The following is a 17,456-nucleotide window of genomic DNA, read 5'->3' as shown; positions in this document are numbered from 1 at the left end:
GGGAAAGGCCAAGAAGGAGGAAGGGCAAAGGGGGATAAATAAAAGAAACAAGTTGGGGAGTGGGACAGCGAAGAGAAAGGGGGCGTTCGAGCACACCAGACCGATGACGATGGTCTGCGGCAGCTCCACCAGCTCCCACTGGAATCTCTCTTCCTTGGCTCTTCCCCCACCGTCTTCTCCGCGCGCGTCGTGATTTCGGTGGTGGGTGGGGTGGTTCTGTCTTGTTTTTACAGCTGATGATGATGATGACGATGGGGGGGGCGACGAGTCCGACCTCCTACTCGCTCTTGTCCTCGAGCTTGGAGGCCGTCCCGTCGTCCGTCTTGTCCTCGTCCTGCGCCCACGACGTTTCGCTGCCCTCCGAAAAGTCGAACTCGTTCGATTCCGCCAGCAGCTCCTCCCGCATTTGCTGCACGACCACCACGACCACCACGACCACCACGACCACCACGACGATGATGATGACGTGTCAGAACTAAAGTCAGAGAAGAGGGGGAAGAGAAGAAGAGGGAGGTGGGGGAGGTGGGTACCTGGAGGGCGAGGAGAGGATTCTTCGTCTTCTTCTCGTTGGAGATGGCCTCGTCGTCGAGGTAGTCCACCTCGGGCTCCATGTTCTGGATGGGCTCCTGCTCCAGCGAGCGGCGGTGCAGGGTGTCCTCGTCAAAGTACATCGCATTCCGGAGCGCCGTCGCCACCGCGCTGTCCCCCTCGAGCGTGTATGGCACCTGGAGATGGTCACGACGCGTCAGACAGAAAGGGGAACGTTACGATTGGCCCCACGTGACGTGTACCGGCGGGAAGGGGGGAAGGGGGGGAGGGGGGAAGGGGAGGTGTGCATGAAGGGCGTGGAATGGAATGGGGGTACCTTGCGGTAGGCCTCGAGCTCGAGGATCTGCTGGCCCAGGAGGACCATCTTTTCAAAGTTGGGCAGCTTGACGTCGGGCTTCTGGGGCATCGGCAGACGCTCCTCGTTACCGTCGTTGATGAACGTCAAATCTCTGCAGAGTTGTGGCGTTGGTCATTTGGGGCCAACGTGCGTTGTTGGTCAGCGACGAGCCCACTTGGCGGGACATGCGTGGGATGGCGGGAGGGGGAGGGGGGGGGGATGGCGGTACCGAAGGAACACGACGAGGTAGGGGACGATGGGCTTCTTGTCCTTGGACTCGGCGAGGAGCTGGCGGTAGTACTTGAAGTTGCCCAGGGGCGTCATCAGGTCCTCCAGCTGGTGGAACAGCTCCACGAACTTGATCGGCACCCTCGCCCACACCTTCTTGAGCCTGACGACGACGACGACGACGACGACGACACGCGCATGTGGCGTTAGCGCCCACCGCGTGCCGATTCGGGGTCCGGTGGGGGGGGAGTACCGAGAGACGGAGGCTCGGTTGAGGCCGGACATGACGGCCATGAGAGAGTTGAAGTTGTTGAGGGAGAAGAGGTGGTGCAGCACGGAGATGAACTTCTTCACGGCTTGCACCTGGGCGTTGACGCCGCCGGCGATGAGGATCTCCGTCGACACCCAGTACGACCACTGGTTGAAGTAGTTGGCCAGGTACGTCAACGTGGGCGCCACTATGGGACACACACGACGCACACACGACACGCAACGAGCGTGAGCCCGCGTGAGTCAAGCAGCAGAATGAGAGGTGGGTGGTGGGGTGGTTACCTTCTTCCTTGTTGGGGCGGGTCCAGTTGCCGAGGAGCATCTCCTCGGGCTTGATCTCACCAAAGGTGTCGGCGTCGAGGATGGTCATCTGCACGGCGAGGGCCTTGGCCGACGTACGCTTGAGGACGATCGTCGACGACGCGCCGAGCGAGTCGCCGGGCACGGCCGGGGCCACCACGCCCGAGCCGGCGGACGCCGTGGGCGAGGGAGGCGGCGCCTCAGTGCCGTTTCCGTTGCTGCTGGCTGAGATGTTGAGCGCGTTCGACGACGAGGTGCCCAGCGTGCTGCCTCCACCTCCCATCACGGGCGATGACGATCCGGCGGCTGCATTGTTATGGTGATGGTGATGGAGGGATTAGATGCGGGCCGTGGTTGTTGGTGGTTGTTGGTGTCGTGGTGGTTGTTGTAACGCGTGCGCTGCTGCTTTGAAGGGAATGGGGATGTGAGTGTGCTTACCCAGCTCCTTGGCGCCCTTCTTGTTGGTCTGGTGTGGTTGTGGTTCCGATTCAGCGCGGTAGCGTCATCAAAGTAGGAATTTGATAATTAAGGGAAGGAAAGAGGTGAAAAGTTGTGTCAGCGGAGGAATCTCCCGCGCAACAGGAGCGGAGGCAAAAGAGAAGAGAAGAGAAGGGAAAGCGGACCTTCTTCCTCATGAGGAGGAGCTTGAGCTGTCGGGACTCCTCGGCGGGGAGGGACTTGACGAAGTTGGTGACGTCCTTGAAGAGCGACTTCTTGTTGGACTCGATGAAGTCGCTGTAGGAGAACCGCCTGATCCACTCCTCCAGGAACGCGATCACACTGCACACGCGCGCGCGCGCACACACACACACACACACACGCAGAGAGAGAGAGAGAGAGCACGGTTGAGTCATGGTCTTGGCCCCACCCGGAACACGCTGGAAATTCGAGCGTGTTGGGTCTTGTGGCTCCCTTGTTCCGGGTGCGGAGGGGGGGGGTGGAGTGGTACCGACGGCGCATGTCCTTGCGTGCGTTTTCCTTGAGGTCCTTCTCGTGGATGATGCGGAAGACGTTCATGAGAGCCTCCCACAGCTCCTGCGGGGTGCCGTAGGCGCGGAAGGTGAGGAGGAACGAGGTGCTGAGATCGCCCACGTTCTGGAAGATGAGCCATTTGACGATGCCCTGGAATGTGCCGGCGCGTAGCGTGGGGCGCCCGTCGGCCATGTCGACCACGACGGCGTCGGCCACCGAGGCCGCCGATGAGCGGCGCAGGACCTTGCGCGGGAGGGGCGAGCCCGTGCCATCGACCTCGTCGCTCTCCGAGTAGGGACCCGAGGCTGAGCCCTCGCCCTCCTCGCCCTCGGCCCATGCGGGGCCATTCGCGGCGGCAAGGGAAACGGCGGCGCGAGTCTGGGCGGAGGTGACCCAGCCATCGAGGGCCTTGAGCTGAGCCATCTTCTGGTCGATTTTCTCCTCCTCGCCCTCGACTCCCGCGGCATCTTCCACCGTTTTGCTGTCCCGCTTGGATTCCTTCTTGCTATCGGTGAGGGCCTTCTTCTCCTTCTTGCTGTCCTTCTTCGGGTCTTTGTCCTTCTTCTCCTTCTTGCTGTCCTTCTTGGCATCTTCGGCCGATTTCTTGGAGAGGGTGGGGGTCTTGCTGCCCTTCTTGCTGCCCTTCTCCGGTGACGAGGGGGGCACTTGCTCCTGCGACAGGAAGGCTTCCCATTTGGCCAGGCCCGTCTTTGATGGCTCTGGTGCCGCCGGTTCCTTCGTCTTCTTCTTGCCGAGCTTCATCATCCCGTGTGGCTATCTATCTATTCTACAAATCAAAATCAAAATCGGAAGATCTGTCTCTCGATCTCCTGTCGCAATCTCTCTCTCTCTTTTGGCCTACTGCCTAATTCCTGTCCTCGGAGCTGCTACGAAGGGGGGCGTGGTCACGTAGCGCGCGGAGAAGTGAGGTGGCGGAGTGCTTTGGCAACCACGCGCTGCGTTCCCAACGTTGTCGGCCTAGTTCTGACAGACGGACTACCACCAGGTGACGACGCCAAGAAAATTGGGGCCAGCGCCAGCGGAGAAGAACCACCGCCACCGCGCAACCTCGGCCCCGAACCCAACGTTGTCCCCTCCCCGCCTCTGTTTCGTCCCCGTCACCCTGACTCCCGGCATTCCACGTGCCCCTGCTCCGCGCTCTGACCCTCCCGCCCGCACAGCCCACCAAAACATAGGGCGATCCGGACAATTTCCCAGCACAACCCACGAGCCCTGCGCGACGGTCTACCGACCCCCCACTGTTCAAGTTCACGCGTGATCTCCGAAATGACATGCTCGGGGGCTTGTGCTGAGGTAAGCTACAACGACCAGGCGAACTAGTAGGCGAGGGCGTCTTGCTGTTCATCGATCACCTGCAGGGCCGACTTTCGGACGAGGCCCAGGAACTGCTGCAGCTGCTCCTGCGTGAACGCCCGGTAGAACTTGTGGTACTCGTCCGCGAGCAGATCCGCCAGTTCCACACTTGCGACCGCACCAGAAGAAAAAACGAAAGACGTCAGGGAGGGGGGCAGCAGCGCAGAGAAACGCAGGTGACGAGGGGTTGTACCTGTCCTGGAATTGCTTGTTCTCGTAGAGCACCGTGTGGCACATGAAAAAGATCTCGGGCAGCACCTTGCACCGAAGCTCCTCCATCTCATGACCTGATGACCATTGGCGAGTGGTGAGGGACCAGGGAGGAGGTGTGACGCGCCAACGGGTGTGGGTGGGAGGTGGGTGTGGGGAAGCGAGAGACTGAGAGTGAGGCGTACTGCGGGCAAGTGCTTGTGCGTCGAGTGATAGCGGCCTCGATGTGTCAAGGTCCTGCAGCCAGCCATTGGGGAAGAGCAGCACGGCGTAGAGAGCGTGCATGGCAGCCTCTGCCAAGTTCCACGCGTCCAGCTGCCACTTGCGCAAGTCCTCCGCGTACGCCTTCATCTGATTACCGTAGACGATTTGGGTAGAGGCAGGGGCAGAGGCCAGCGGTGGTCCTTCTGGCGCCTTGGGGTGCCGAGCTCCGTGCGTGGCCCATTCGTTGTACGCTGATTGAGGGTGGGGTGGGGGGTGGTGACGGTTGAGTACAAACGCTATTGAGAGGCGCAGGAGGAAAGAGGTACCGGTTCGTGCCCTGTGGAGGTACTCGTAGCACGCGAACTCTCGCACCACGTTCTCCTCGCCAGCGAGCTTCTTCACGCTCCACCTTCTCTTCACAACGCCGACTGAGTCGCGGGGCAATGCCTTGAGCAACCTATCGAGGGCGCCCTCCTTGTCCGCAGCTGCGACGTGGAGAAGGACGTTAGGAATAACGAGCGCCATCACTCGAAGAAGAAGAGAAGACGAAGAAGGAGGAGAAAAAGAAACAACAGAGCGGGGATCGATGTACCGATGAACTTGCGTGCCAGGGCATTGGCATGAATTAGGGCATCGATTCGTTGGTCGGGATCGAAGGTGAGCCATTCGATTGCCCTAATGGCAACCTCATCCTCGGGTGTGATCGTCCGGGACTTAGCCGTCAATGGCGATTCACCCAAACCGCTCGCGGCTTCAAGGGCGAGACCAGGGGAAGCACGCATTAGCTCCACGACCCTCTTGGTGACCGCGTTGACGTTCAGACCCGCCCTGTCGGCGAGCTCCAGGCATCGTTCTCGCTGAGCGCAACATAGAAGTAAATTACAAATGCAACGTTTGAATATTGACAGTGTTCGCACAGCGGTTGGCCGGCCGCGTACCTCCTCGCGCTGGGTGATGTCGCGAAGGAAGTTGGCATAGATTTCAACTTGGTCCTCCGCCGGCAGCTTGGCCCTGCGCAGACAAAAAGAATTAAAATTGGGGTTTGGAGGTTTGAATTGTAGCAAAACGCAGTAACGATAAAATGGGGAAAGGAACGCACGTGTAGAGAGCAACGAGTGCGGTTTGCTTGGTCTTGATCAAGTGTCTGACGTACGCCTCGATGAGATGATCCGCGTGAGGACAGGCGCCCCTGACTTGACGAAGGAACAATGCCAGATGTGCTGCGAATTTGATCAGCACTGCCGGCGAACCCGGGGTGCCTTCCTGAGGAGATGGGAGTACGAGCACCACGCAGCCCGAGAGGAGAGTCAGCACAGGGAAAGCACAACTTGGCAGTTCGCAAATGATGACTAAGACGGGACGTTTACCTTCGGCCACACCCACGTAGCCAGATCGCCCAACAAACTATCTTCTTTGTTCAGAATGAGGTATGTCTGAATGATGTGGTAGGGTTCGTGGACCGCTTGCCTGTAGGGAGTAAGGAGTACGGCAGGAAAGCGCCAGCACGGTCGACCCGCTTTTTGCACACGCCGCTTTGATGTCCGTACCTGATGGGCAACATGTCGCTCTTCAGCAGTTGGTCGAAGATTTGCGTGATCCTGGCGGCAAGATGCTCCTCGCCGAGTGGCTCTACGGTGGGTGGTGAACGCGGATTACGTAGCTGCAGCTCCTGTGATTACAGACGAGCAGCATCAGTTGTGGTGCCACGCAGTCAAACGTCTGGGATTCGAGCTAATTATTGGGTACCACTTCGAGAAGTTCGTGCAGGAGGCCCTTGAAGTTTGCCCACACGTTGTCTTCCCACGTGTAGCACACGGGAAGGATCTGGTCCACGTTTCCGCACATCAAAGCGTAGATGGCTCTTTCGTGCTTGCTGAACCGCTCCACCTGCTGGCGTGCAAACGTGTCAGCTACTCGCGCCTCTTCCCCCAGAGAGCTCGGCCGTACCTCGTTCGAGATGGCCCTGCAGGCCTGCTGCCACATGTGGTAGGCGCTCTGAGTGCCATCGTCGGCTGTTGCGGTAAAACGAGAAGGTGAGCAAGAAGCGTCGATGGCGAGACAGCAATAAGAAGAACAATAATAAACGTGGAGGGTGGGCGCCTGTACTCAGAGGCAGGGGCTCACTCGAGAGGGCGGTGCTCAGAGAGGCAGCGCGCCAGTTCTGTCCCGACTGACGACAGAACTCGAGGGCCTCCTTTTTTGCGCCGGCCCGCAGGAGGCTCCACACAACTTGCAAAAGACGTTGTTCATCCTCCTGTGGTTGCATGACTCGAGTGAGCAGACACTCCGCAGTACCGCCCAATGCAGGGCATGTTACGTACCGCGTCCTCTTCCCTGAGCTTCTTGTCTTGCCGCGTGGTAGCATCGGGATCGAGATTCGACACCAGCTCTTGGTGGAAAGGACCTCGCCTGTTCTTGTCTCCCTGAAGGGAGCGCAGGGTATTGCTCCATCTGGAATCGCAAAGGTCAGCATCCCCGTTTCTTCTCGAGGCACCGCCCGCGTAGAATTAAGAGAGATGGTGTGTTACCCGGCATCGATGCGGTACGTTGGCACGCCAGAGAGTTTGGCCAGCTGCTCGAGCCACCCCGCTACAACCTGTCAAAGTGGTAGTGGTGGGGGTGAGCTGCCACGGCCTCATACCACTTACGCCCGACCAACGCGGACCGCACCTTGGCTTCACGGAACGCTCGACTTCGTTCTTTGAGATCCTGCTTGATCTGCTTCTGGCTGATGGTAAGTACGCGCAGCCGTTCCTTCCCGTCCTCGATGATGTCATCCGCGGCCGAGGTGCCGAGAAGCCTGTCCTTGTAGAGGGCGTGAAGGAGCAACCAGGTGTCCCGTTCACCTTTCAAGTGCTGAAAGTCGTGGTTGGCGCGCATGACCTCCAGAGAGCTTGCCACCGTAATGCCCGCCTCCGATCTCACCAGGTGCTGCAAGTCCTCGAGCCTGCGCCGCACGCATAGACAATGTGAGGCAACGACGCGATGGCAAACACAACATCAAGCGGAAGGCAACCTTGCGGCGCAGATGGCCTCGCAGCGTTCGAGGAGAGCAAACACGTCAGTCTGCAGATGCTCCTCTACGGCGCGGGCGAATTCCACCTCCTCTGGTCGTTCGGCACCACCGCTCACGGCTTCGAGCACACGAGCTGGCGTTGTCTCCGCAGGCATGACAGCGGCACGATCGACCCGACCTCGGAAGCCTGAGAGCGCAAACTGGTTGAAGGCGTCCGGCATCGCTCGTCCCAGCACATTCCCGCCGTAGCTGCTTGTCGCTTCATCCATGGCATTGAATCGGTCATCTATCTCCTCGAGATAGAACTTTCCTTCAGGCTCTTCTTCGTCACCGTAGTTCTCGTCTACGCCTTCCCACTCGTGCTGGAAATACGGCACGCCCTCATTTTCACCTTCTGCGCGTGCATAAGTAAGAAGTTTGCGCGAGCAGTGTAGATGGGGGAAGGCAAGTACGGTGATCGGTGAATGAAGATCTAAAACGGCCGGTGCTGCACGGAAAGAGTACGCCATTAGCGAGGGTTTCACCCAAAAAGTGGACAACAATGCGTACCCGTCAGCGAGTCGTGATGTGTCTCCTTCTACCGCTGGAAAGATTGTCAGCATTAGATTTTTCATTTTGATGACAATTGCTTGCTTGCCAGCTGAGATTGCGTACCATCTTCGTCGTAGAGGCTTTGAATCGGGGGTACAGCAAATGAGCTTGGCCAAGACTCCATCTCCAGCCTGCACGATCGATCGCTGGCACTACTTGATTCCGCGGGCGGGAAAACGCGGCAGAAGGAAAAGAAGGCAGGCAGGGAAACGAGGGAACAAAAAACAAAAACAAAAACAAAAACAAAAAAGTGAAAAACAAAAAGCTGCCCAACAAGGGTGAAGGAGAGATGCGTGCGTCGCTCAAGGTGGACACGAGCGGGAGGGGCAGTGCCACGCCGTCCAAGCAAAGGCGGCGCTCCACAATGCATAACAGCAGCAGCAACAAAGACTCGTCGAATGGCGCGGGCGACGGTGGAGGGGGCGGCAGAGAGGATAGCTCCATGGAGGCCCTCGAGGCCCAGCGCTACCTGCAGACCACCCTCCCGCGCTTCCTGGAGAACATCGACGACGCCTACAAGGTGCCCTTCAACTTCAAGGTACGCCCGCAGGCTTCCCTTTTTATGGTCGCATGGTGGTGGCTGGTGCTGTTGATGGTGGTGGTGACGATGATGGTCCACCACGACGTTGTGGTGTGGTGTGGTGTGGTGTGCTGTGCTGTGGTGGTGCAGCTCGGGGAGGGTAACGTGGTGGAGAAGGAGGAGACGGCGATGCTGGTGCCCCTGGGGAGCTTCAACCCGGTGCCCAAGATCCTGAGCGCCATTCAGTCCGATGACCTGGAGGACGAACGCGCGGCTCTCCGGTCCGACTGCGACAGCATGGACCAGGCCATGCAGATCATCGTCGACGGTACGGACCTCCGCCTCGAGAAGGCCCTTCTCCGTGCGCACGACGTCCATCCACACTGACCACGACCTGGGGTGGTGGCTGGTGGTGGCCCCGACCAGCGTACTACAACGGGTTTAACAAGTCGCTGGCCAGCTATGGGCACATCCTGCGGCACATCTCCACCTCCAAGGAGTCGGTGCGGCTGCTCAAGGCGCAGCTGGCCGACATCAAGACCAGCCTCAACATCCGCAACAAGGCACGTCACGCCGCACGCGGTTTCGGTAGTGGTGGCTGGTGGCTGGTGGCTGGTGGCTGGTGGCTGGTGGTGGGTGCTTCAGAGCCTTGCACCTCTTGCTCATTTTTACCCCTGGTGGCTGGTGGCTGGTGGCGCGCGCTGCTCTCTCCAGGAATTGCGTAAGCTGTGGCTGCGAAAGGCCGAGTACAGCGAAACGACCCGCATCCTCGACGAAATGTACGCACAACCACACCACGGCCACAGCCACACAACACCACGGCATGCGCCAACAGCACCGCTGACTTGCTCTGACACACACGCGTGGTGCTGCTGCTGCTGGTGGCTGGTGGTGGGGGAACGCCCATTAATGGGCCACTGCAGCGAAGAGGTGAAGGTCGGGTGGGAGCTCGTGGAGCGCCACACGCAGGCCCAGAGCTGGGTGCCGGCGGCGCGCGTGCTGATTCGATGCGCGCGCATCGTCGAGCAGGACGAAATGCGCCAGATCGGTGCCATCTACGACATCCGCCTCTTTGTGCTCGACCTCTACCACGTACCGCCCTCCCCATCACCCCCCTTTATCTGCTCTCCATAGCGAGCTCATGTAGCCACGTTCCTTCTTCGCCCCCCCCCCATCCCAAAGAAATTCCACACCCGGATCATCGAGGAGCTGCATCAGGTCATCTACCTCAAGCACCACGACCACCAGCAGCACCACCAGAACCAGCAGCAGGCGGCCGGAGAGGGAATGGTGGACAGGACCGCCTCCGTGGACCTCTCCCTTTCGCGGTGAGTGTCACACCCGCCCCGACACGCTAACAACCGACCCACACGACCCACATGACGCACAATGCGGCAGCTGCACTTGCGTGTTTAACATATACACAACATACACAACACACACAACACATACGTAACACACAACACACACACACAACACGGGCGCTCTCGTTGGCAGGTCGCAAGGGGACGTGCTGGCTGGCAGAGCCGAGCCGACGCGCCAGGAGCAGCCCAAGCTGACTGCCGCGCAGCTCACTCAGGTGCGTGCCAACCGGTCAATTTCTGCGCCGCTCACATAGCCCCAGTGCGCTGGTGAAACATACACAGATGCGCGCTCATGCTAACGCACACACCTACCCCCTACCCCCCTACCCCTCCAAGCGCCTGGAGTCGTTGGTGGAGAGCCTGTGCATCGTGAAGCGGGTGAAGGAGGCCGTAGAGGCGCTCTCCTCGCGCGTGGGCACCGAAACGCGCTCCATGATCGACGCCGGCATCTCCGGCATCCTCATCAAGCACCAGGAAAAGCGATCCGCTCCCTCCGCCGCCGCCGCCGTGGCCTCGACCGCGTCGCACGCCCCCAACTCTCGTACGCCCTCTTCCACCCGTCCACGGGAGTAGCGTGGGTAGTGGCTGGCGCCAAGCTAATGCGCTTGCTTACGCCTCTTCCCCCCCTCCCGCATCAACGCTGATCGACGCAGCGCTGGAGAACTTGCTGCGGGCCTTGTTCGAGGACTGCGTGAAGGTGCTCCTCAACCACAAGCGGGTGGTGCTCCTCCTGCGCTCGTTTTGCGCACAAAACACATCCCAGGCACGTTACACACCTGCTGCTCGCGTGTGCCCCCCCCGGGGGGGACCTCAGCTGAGCTCGGGGAGTGACTCACCCCTGTCACTATCACTGTCCCGCCCCACAGAAGGGCGAGGCGTCGGCGTACACGCTGGCGGGCGTGTGGGAGGCCATGCAGGAGGAGCTCATCACCCTCCTCCGCATCTACCTCGCGGCCAGCTCGCCCTCCGCCGACAGCAACTCCAACATCGCCGACGCTCCTCGCGTACCCTCGCCTCCTCCGTCGATTTGCCCCCCAATGGGGGGCTCCTCCTCCTCCTCCTCCTCGGCTCACCTGTACTGGCGCGCGTGCATGCTCCCTGTGTGCGATGTGCGTGCGTGCGGAACAATGATGCAGCGCAAGCTCTTCCGCTTTGCCGATTCGTCGGCCGCCACGTACAACGTGACGGGCGCCAAGGAGGGCGCTTCCGCCCTCGCCGCTCTGCAGTTGCTGAGCCCGAGCCCGTACAACCTCATCACCGTCTACCCCCTCCTACGCCGCTTCCAGGCCGACGTCCTGCGCTCTGTCCTCGTGCGCTCACCTACCCCCCCTCTCCCGCTTATACCCGTCTCCTCGTCCCCCCCCCGGCACTCATCGCGCCGGGCCGACCACGTCACCCTTCCCGCTCCCCCCCCAAAGGAATTCCACGAGGCCCAGGACAATGGGCGGCTGCTGGGCTTCATGGACGAATTCGTGGAACAGGTGAGCTATCCCTCCCCTCCCCTCCCCTCTCGTGTGGCGGCGGCCTGACCCCCCGCGGGGCTGCGCCGATCAGGTCTATCTGCCGCACGTTCGCCACCAGTACAGAACGCGGCTCAACCAGGCCGTCGAATGTGCGCTTCCCTTCTCCTCCCTTTGACCCGCCTCCTCTCCCCCAAGCTGCGCTGCGAAGTCTTACCGGTGTGTCGTGTGTGTCGTGTGTGTCGTGTGTGTGTGTGTGTGTGTGTGTGTGTGTGTGTGTGTGTGTGTGTGTGTTGTTGCCTGTCGTCCGCCAGCCCCCGACGCGTTCAAACCGAGGGAGCGGCAGAGGGCCGCCAATGGGGAGGTCCACAATTGGCCTCGGTCGGTGGTCTATTGCGTGGGCGAGCTGGCCACCATGATCCGTGACGCTGCCCGCGCCATGGCCGCCCTCCCCGCCTACGCCCACCACCTTGCTCAGGTGCCCACCCAACCCCCCTCTTTCAGCCCATGAGTGGATGAACTGCCGAGGCCGCGGCCGTGACCACGACGGATTGGAATGCGAACGAGGTGGGTGGCATTAAACCTAAACAACGTCCACGGCAGGTGGTGGAGGACCTGTGCCTGTCGTTCCAGCGCCGCTGTACGGTGGCGTACGAGGACGCCACGGAGAGCTCCCTAGCGGCCCGCATCGTCTCCAATTCCCTGGTGCCGGCCCAGTTGGCCCACGACCCCCTGTGGAACAAACTGCTCGCCGACATCCGTACGCCTCCCCCCTCTTCCTCCTTCTCGCACCCCTCAAAGTCGCACCTCGCCCTTCATGCGCGTTGGCCAACGACTCGCCTCGCGACCCGCCGCAGAGGAGGAGGAGGCGCTGGCCAAGAAAGAGGGCAGAGGGCGGGACGCCCATCGGGCATTGGGGCGACTGTCGCCCCGCAGCAAGACGTCTCCCCGCGGTAAGATGTCGCCCCGACGGCGGCAGGCGAGCGTGCTGGAGGCCGAGCCGGAGAGCGAGGGCGGTTGGGCCACCTACCTGTACGAGGGCGAGGACAAGTTTTGCCGCGACAATCCCATCGCCCGCACCGACCTCCTCCTCGACTCGGGCCGCCTCCTCCACCTGTGCCACCTCACCGAGAGCCTCGTACCCCCCCCTCTCTTTTTCCCCTCTTCGGAGCGTGAGCCAGGTCGCGCGACCTGACGCCTCTTCTTCGCCTCTCGGCTGCCGACGGCTTCGGTCGGTGTGCAGGAGTGGTTGGTCGAGGAGCTGGAGTCGATGTGCACCGAACAGCAGCACCAGCAGCAGCAGGGGGAGGCGTCCAAACGGCGCGAGGGAGTGGCCGATGGCTGGGGCCTGCGCACGGCCATCAACCAATTCACGGCCATGGCCAACCGGTACACACACATTTCCTCCCTCCCCTCCCCCCAAACCATATTAGATAAGTCCTTGCGGCGGCGGCGGCGGCGGCGGGTGGATGGTGTCGATCTCAAGAAGAGTCGCGGGTGGGTGCATGGCGCGGGTGCAGGTGCCTGTTTGTGCTCAAGGTCGAGGTGCGGTTGCACGCGTTCTACTTCCTAGACGGGCTGCAGAAGTGCTCCTACGTGGTGGGCGACGAAACCCCCGAACCCGACGGATGCATCGTCGAGCTCACCAAGGTACATGCACCCCCCCCCTCTCCCTCCACCCTATTGCCCACCCACCACCTCCAAGAAGGGAATAGGAGGGGGATCCTAGTGCGCGCCAACGAGCTTCCTGCTCACTGTGACCTTCTGTGTGTCGTGCTGGTGGCTGGTGGCTGGTGGTGGCTGGTGGCACGCGCAGGACCTGGGGGCGCTGGAGAGCATTCTGTCGCGGGTGCTGCCCGAGCACAAGGTGGCCTACGTGCTCGGCGGCCTCGAGGGCCTGGTGGCGTCGATTGTGGTGCGCACGCTGCCCAAGGTCAAGGCCTTCAATCCCAACGGCGTCTGGAAGATGTGCCGGTACACCGCCACCGCCACCCCGCAACCACCACACTTCTCCCCCCCCACAGCAGCCAACCGGCACTCACCGCCGCCTACGGGCTGAGCCAGGAATGTGTTTGCGCTCGAGCAGTCTCTCTCGCAGCTGGGCTACGCGGGCAACGGGGTCGCGTTTGAGGCGGCGCGGCGCTACTACCGCCTGCTCACCCTCCCGCCCGACGAGCTCGTGGCCCACCTCCTTCGCCCTTCGTCATCGCCGCCGGCCGCCGGTTCGCCATCAGCATCGTCATCATCGCCCGGCGACGACGCGTCAGTGGTGGCTGGCCAGGGCGGACGGGCCTACTACGCCTACACGCCGGAGGAGTACAAGGCCCTGCTGGCCCACCTCGACAAATCCCCCGCCTACCGGCACGTCAACTTCGACGCCCTCCTCAAGACCCTGGCCGCCAAGGCGTAGGACCGACCAATCTGGTCCCCTTTTTCGAGTTTGAGCCACCAGAGAAAAAGAAAAAGAAACTATTTTCTTTTTTGTTGCAGATCGGAAGAAAGATGGAGAAGGGGAATGGACCTGCAACTCGTGCGGAGGTGGATCTCACCGATGATCTTCCGGAGTTTGTGGTCATTGACGACGAGGGAGTAGACGAGGGACCGAGCGTCCTCTACCAGCGAGCTGCCCCCATCGGATTCGTCCTGGGCCATGATGCCAACTCGGCACCTGTCGTGGGCGGGTGGCAACGAAGCACCACCACCACCAGCACCTCCACGAGCTCCACGAGCACCGCCAGCAGCACCACCAGCACTACTCGCAGCGGCAGCGGCAGCAGCAACGGCGGCCGCGGCAGCGATAGCCGCGATGTAGAGGAGCTGTTCCTGCAGGGCGACACCTACTCCCGTTCTCACCCGCCTCCGTGGCTCGCCAAGTCCTCCTCCTCCTCCTCCGTGGGGTACTACTGCTACATCGCGCCGCCCTCGTGTTGCACGTTGGAGGCTAACGCCGTGCGTCTCTCTTCCTCCTCTTCCTCCAGTGCTGGGGGTGGTGGCAGCACACTGCACGAGGAGATCAAGGCCTTCGCCCAGTTCATGTCCCCCACGCCGGGGGAGAAGAAGATGCGGGAGGAGGTCATTCGCCGCATCTCGTCCGTTATCACCACCGTTTGGCCCTACGCGGAGGTGCACGTCCTCGCGACACGCGACACACGCGACACACACACACACACCAGATGACATTGGTCAATCGCTGGCGACTCACTTTTGTTGGGTGGTGGCTGCTGGTGGCTGGGATCCAGGTGAACGTGTTCGGGTCGTCCGCTTCCGAGCTCTACCTGCCCCTCAGGTAGCGTGCCCGCGCAGGGAGCACGTGTTGACGTAAATGTGGGCCGCCGCCGCTGATGACGATGACGACGATGATGGCGTCGTTGGTGGTGGGCGTGCGTGCAGTGACGTGGACATGGGGGTCGTTGGAGCCGGCAAAAATCCGATCTTCGCGTTGGCGGCCGTCTTCCGCAGACAGGGCAGGTACCACAACATCGAGACCATCGCCAAGGCGCGCGTGCCCATCATCAAGCTCGTCGATTCGGGTATTATGTCTGCCTGCGCTTGGCCTATCCCCACTACCCTTGCACAGTGGTCTCCCATAGCCCTGGTTTCCATCCCAATTATTCTTATGATTTCTTCTTCTTCTTCTTGCTCCTTCTCGAAGAAACCAACTGCCAGGTAGACATCAGTTTTGCCACCACGGCCAACGGAGCCGTCAACACAGCCATCGTAAAGGTGACCATCTCACCACCGCCGCCACCTCTCCTACTACCCCAAGGCGAGACTGGCGGCGACCAGTGCAGGAGAAGCAGATCTCCTTCCCCCAATCTAGGGCATCACCGCGCTCACTAACTCTCCTCCTCCTCCTCCTCGTCGGTCTTCTTCTTCTTCTTCGTCTCCAATTCCAGAAATTCTGTGTCGAGGCGGAGGAGATCAGGCCGCTGGCCCTGGTGCTCAAGTACTATCTGAGCCAAATGGGCCTCAACGAACCCTACACGGGCGGGATCGGGTCGTACACCCTCCTGCTCATGATCATCTCCTACCTCCAGGTACACCACCCACCACGACCACCCACCACGACCACCCACCACGACCACCCACCACCAGCCACCACCACCACCTCCCGCCCCCTACTGGACACGTTGTCCCTTCACCCGCTTCCCTACTTCTCCGCACGCGCGCTCGCGCTCGTCCGCTCACGCGCCCTCTCTCGCGCCAGCTGCACCGGCCCGAGGGTCCCGAGGGGAGCGATCTCGGGCAGCTGCTGAAGGGCTTTCTGCTGCTCTACGGGCGCGACTTCAACTACCACCGCACCGGCATCTCCGTACGCAACGGCGGCTGCTATTACCAAAAGGCACACTAGCCCCCCTCCCCCCAACCTCCCACGCCACCCACGGCAATGGTGGTCCGGCTGGTGACACGCCGTGTTCGCTGCGTGCCCTGCCTTACGAATGCCGTTGTGCGCAACACTCGTCTGACTCTGACGTGCCTTTCGTGGCAGGCCCGCCGCGGTTGGGGATCCGCGGAGCAGCCCTGGCTCCTCTCCGTGGAGGTACGCTCGACTCTTTGCTCTCTTGCTCTGGTACCTCTTTTTTTTTTTTTTTTACTTACAAAACGAGCGCGGTGGGCCGCTGCACCGAACGCTGGCTTGACGCGCAGGATCCCGGCGATACGGAAAACGACGCGAGCCGATCGTCGTACGGGATCATGGAGGTGCGGGCGTGCTTCCTCAACGCCTACCGTGCGCTCACCTCGACCTCGGGCCTGTTCGAGTCGTGCCCGTCGTTCCTCGCCCGAATTCTCCTCCGTGACCGCCGCCTCGAACACCACCGCAGCGCCATCCGCGACCTCTACGCCCGGAGCGACGGATCCTCCTCCTCCTCTTCCGCTGATCGTAAGCGCACTCGCGACCAGTGGGACCAGCGGGACCAGCGCTATCGACATGACGACGACCGAAGCCACCATCGCCACCGCCGTGACCACGACGAAGACGAGCGCCACCACACCGACAGATACCGCCCGCGTCCTCGCACCCACCACGGGAACGAAGCGGAAGGCGGCCACCGCAGGTTCTGAGCCATCGGCAGCAGCAGCAGCCGCAGCCGCAGCACGGGCGATCACGGCAACAACGGATCACGCGGATGACAGGGAGAGAGGCTGGCGGAACGAGTCAGGCGCATCAGCACCACCACAAGCACACGCTGTTGCCCCCCCTTTTGTCCCCCCCCCTCCCTCCCTACAAAGTGCCATAGCAGTACCGCGTGGCATGGCAATGACACCCAAGTCAGTCACCATTACGAGTGTAGTGGAACCCCCCCCCCCAACATTGAAACAAACTTGTACTGCGTCGGGGCGCTCTAGTCTACACTGGAATACTTGCGCTGGTGGCATCATGCGGCTGGCACGCAGAGGACCTGCCCTGTGCGCCCCCCTACGCAAAGCCAGTGGCGCCAGCGCGCGGGTGGGGGTACCACCTGCCATCACTACCACTCGATACCGCCACTACTCCTCGAGCAGCAGCAGCCGGAGAAGGGCGCAAGTGTGGGTGTGTGGGGGTTCTGCCGAGGGACAACTGGGACTGCCGCCTGCAGCCCTCACCCCCGAGGCCGACGGGGAGGAGGGCGCAGGCTCTTCGCCCGTGTGCACCCCCGCGCCCCTACCAGGTTACCCCCCCCCTCCCCCACACCAAGCAACCGGCAAAACAGTAGTTTCCTGTTGTGGCTTGTGCTGATGCCCCCCCCCGCGCACGTGGGCCAGGATTTCCCAAGGAGGAGGCGGAGGAGGCCGTGCTGGTGGCGTGCGGCGATGCCACCACCCTCGTCGCCGTGCGCACCACCACCACCACCACCACCAGCAGCAGAGCATCACAGCAGCAGCAGCAGCGGGGTACGGCCGAGCACCGGTGGCTGTGGGTTGTGGTGGTTGTTGCGGTTGCGGTTGGTGAGCACACACATCTCCTCACCCTTTATACGCAGCAGAGGCCCAGAGAAGGGTGTACGGATGGGGCAGCACGGCCTACCGCGGACCACCAGCCGCCCAGCAGCAGCCGCCGCCCCACGCACCGGGCATGGAC

General features: G+C 61.7%; 4 protein-coding genes across 4 annotated transcripts; 2 read left to right on the top strand and 2 right to left on the bottom strand.

Annotated features, from left to right (window-relative positions):
* Window positions 1-277: 277 nt before the first annotated feature.
* On the bottom strand, window positions 278-3,418 carry ACA1_178490 (RasGEF domain containing protein; the record flags this gene model as incomplete). Its single annotated transcript, XM_004338155.1, has 9 exons — window positions 278-409; window positions 531-725; window positions 866-998; window positions 1,116-1,277; window positions 1,368-1,572; window positions 1,667-1,990; window positions 2,123-2,150; window positions 2,308-2,464; window positions 2,634-3,418. 9 exons carry the CDS (start codon window positions 3,416-3,418, stop codon window positions 278-280), a joined length of 2,121 nt encoding a protein of 706 aa, XP_004338203.1.
* A 575-nt stretch (window positions 3,419-3,993) lies between these two features.
* ACA1_178480 (nucleoporin, putative) lies at window positions 3,994-8,175 on the bottom strand (the record flags this gene model as incomplete). The annotated part of the gene is made up of 17 exons (XM_004338154.1): window positions 3,994-4,138; window positions 4,224-4,317; window positions 4,426-4,695; window positions 4,771-4,929; window positions 5,037-5,301; window positions 5,383-5,455; window positions 5,544-5,707; window positions 5,812-5,911; window positions 5,992-6,113; window positions 6,191-6,331; window positions 6,392-6,456; window positions 6,551-6,698; window positions 6,766-6,895; window positions 6,991-7,040; window positions 7,115-7,391; window positions 7,461-7,854; window positions 8,115-8,175. The coding sequence occupies 17 exons, from the start codon at window positions 8,173-8,175 to the stop codon at window positions 3,994-3,996; spliced, it is 2,658 nt and encodes an 885-aa protein (XP_004338202.1).
* A 165-nt stretch (window positions 8,176-8,340) lies between these two features.
* On the top strand, window positions 8,341-13,805 carry ACA1_178470 (uncharacterized protein; the record flags this gene model as incomplete). Its single annotated transcript, XM_004338153.1, has 20 exons — window positions 8,341-8,589; window positions 8,722-8,932; window positions 8,998-9,179; window positions 9,286-9,350; window positions 9,495-9,663; window positions 9,754-9,899; window positions 10,069-10,150; window positions 10,272-10,476; window positions 10,589-10,656; window positions 10,802-10,939; window positions 11,072-11,245; window positions 11,354-11,416; window positions 11,490-11,547; window positions 11,710-11,873; window positions 11,999-12,155; window positions 12,253-12,533; window positions 12,639-12,784; window positions 12,916-13,045; window positions 13,212-13,369; window positions 13,460-13,805. 20 exons carry the CDS (start codon window positions 8,341-8,343, stop codon window positions 13,803-13,805), a joined length of 3,192 nt encoding a protein of 1,063 aa, XP_004338201.1.
* A 92-nt stretch (window positions 13,806-13,897) lies between these two features.
* Window positions 13,898-16,459, top strand: ACA1_178460 (PAP/25A associated domain containing protein; the record flags this gene model as incomplete). The annotated part of the gene is made up of 9 exons (XM_004338152.1): window positions 13,898-14,292; window positions 14,392-14,518; window positions 14,635-14,681; window positions 14,864-14,925; window positions 15,048-15,118; window positions 15,292-15,432; window positions 15,603-15,707; window positions 15,885-15,935; window positions 16,043-16,459. 9 exons carry the CDS (start codon window positions 13,898-13,900, stop codon window positions 16,457-16,459), a joined length of 1,416 nt encoding a protein of 471 aa, XP_004338200.1.
* Between the last annotated feature and the right edge of the window lie 997 nt (window positions 16,460-17,456).

Source organism: Acanthamoeba castellanii (genome assembly GCF_000313135.1).
Source record: "Acanthamoeba castellanii str. Neff unplaced genomic scaffold scf7180000084743, whole genome shotgun sequence".
NCBI classification, from domain to species: Eukaryota; Discosea; order Longamoebia; family Acanthamoebidae; genus Acanthamoeba; species Acanthamoeba castellanii.
Note: the sequence above shows the minus strand (reverse complement) of the source record. Positions and strands in the feature narration are given on the sequence as shown.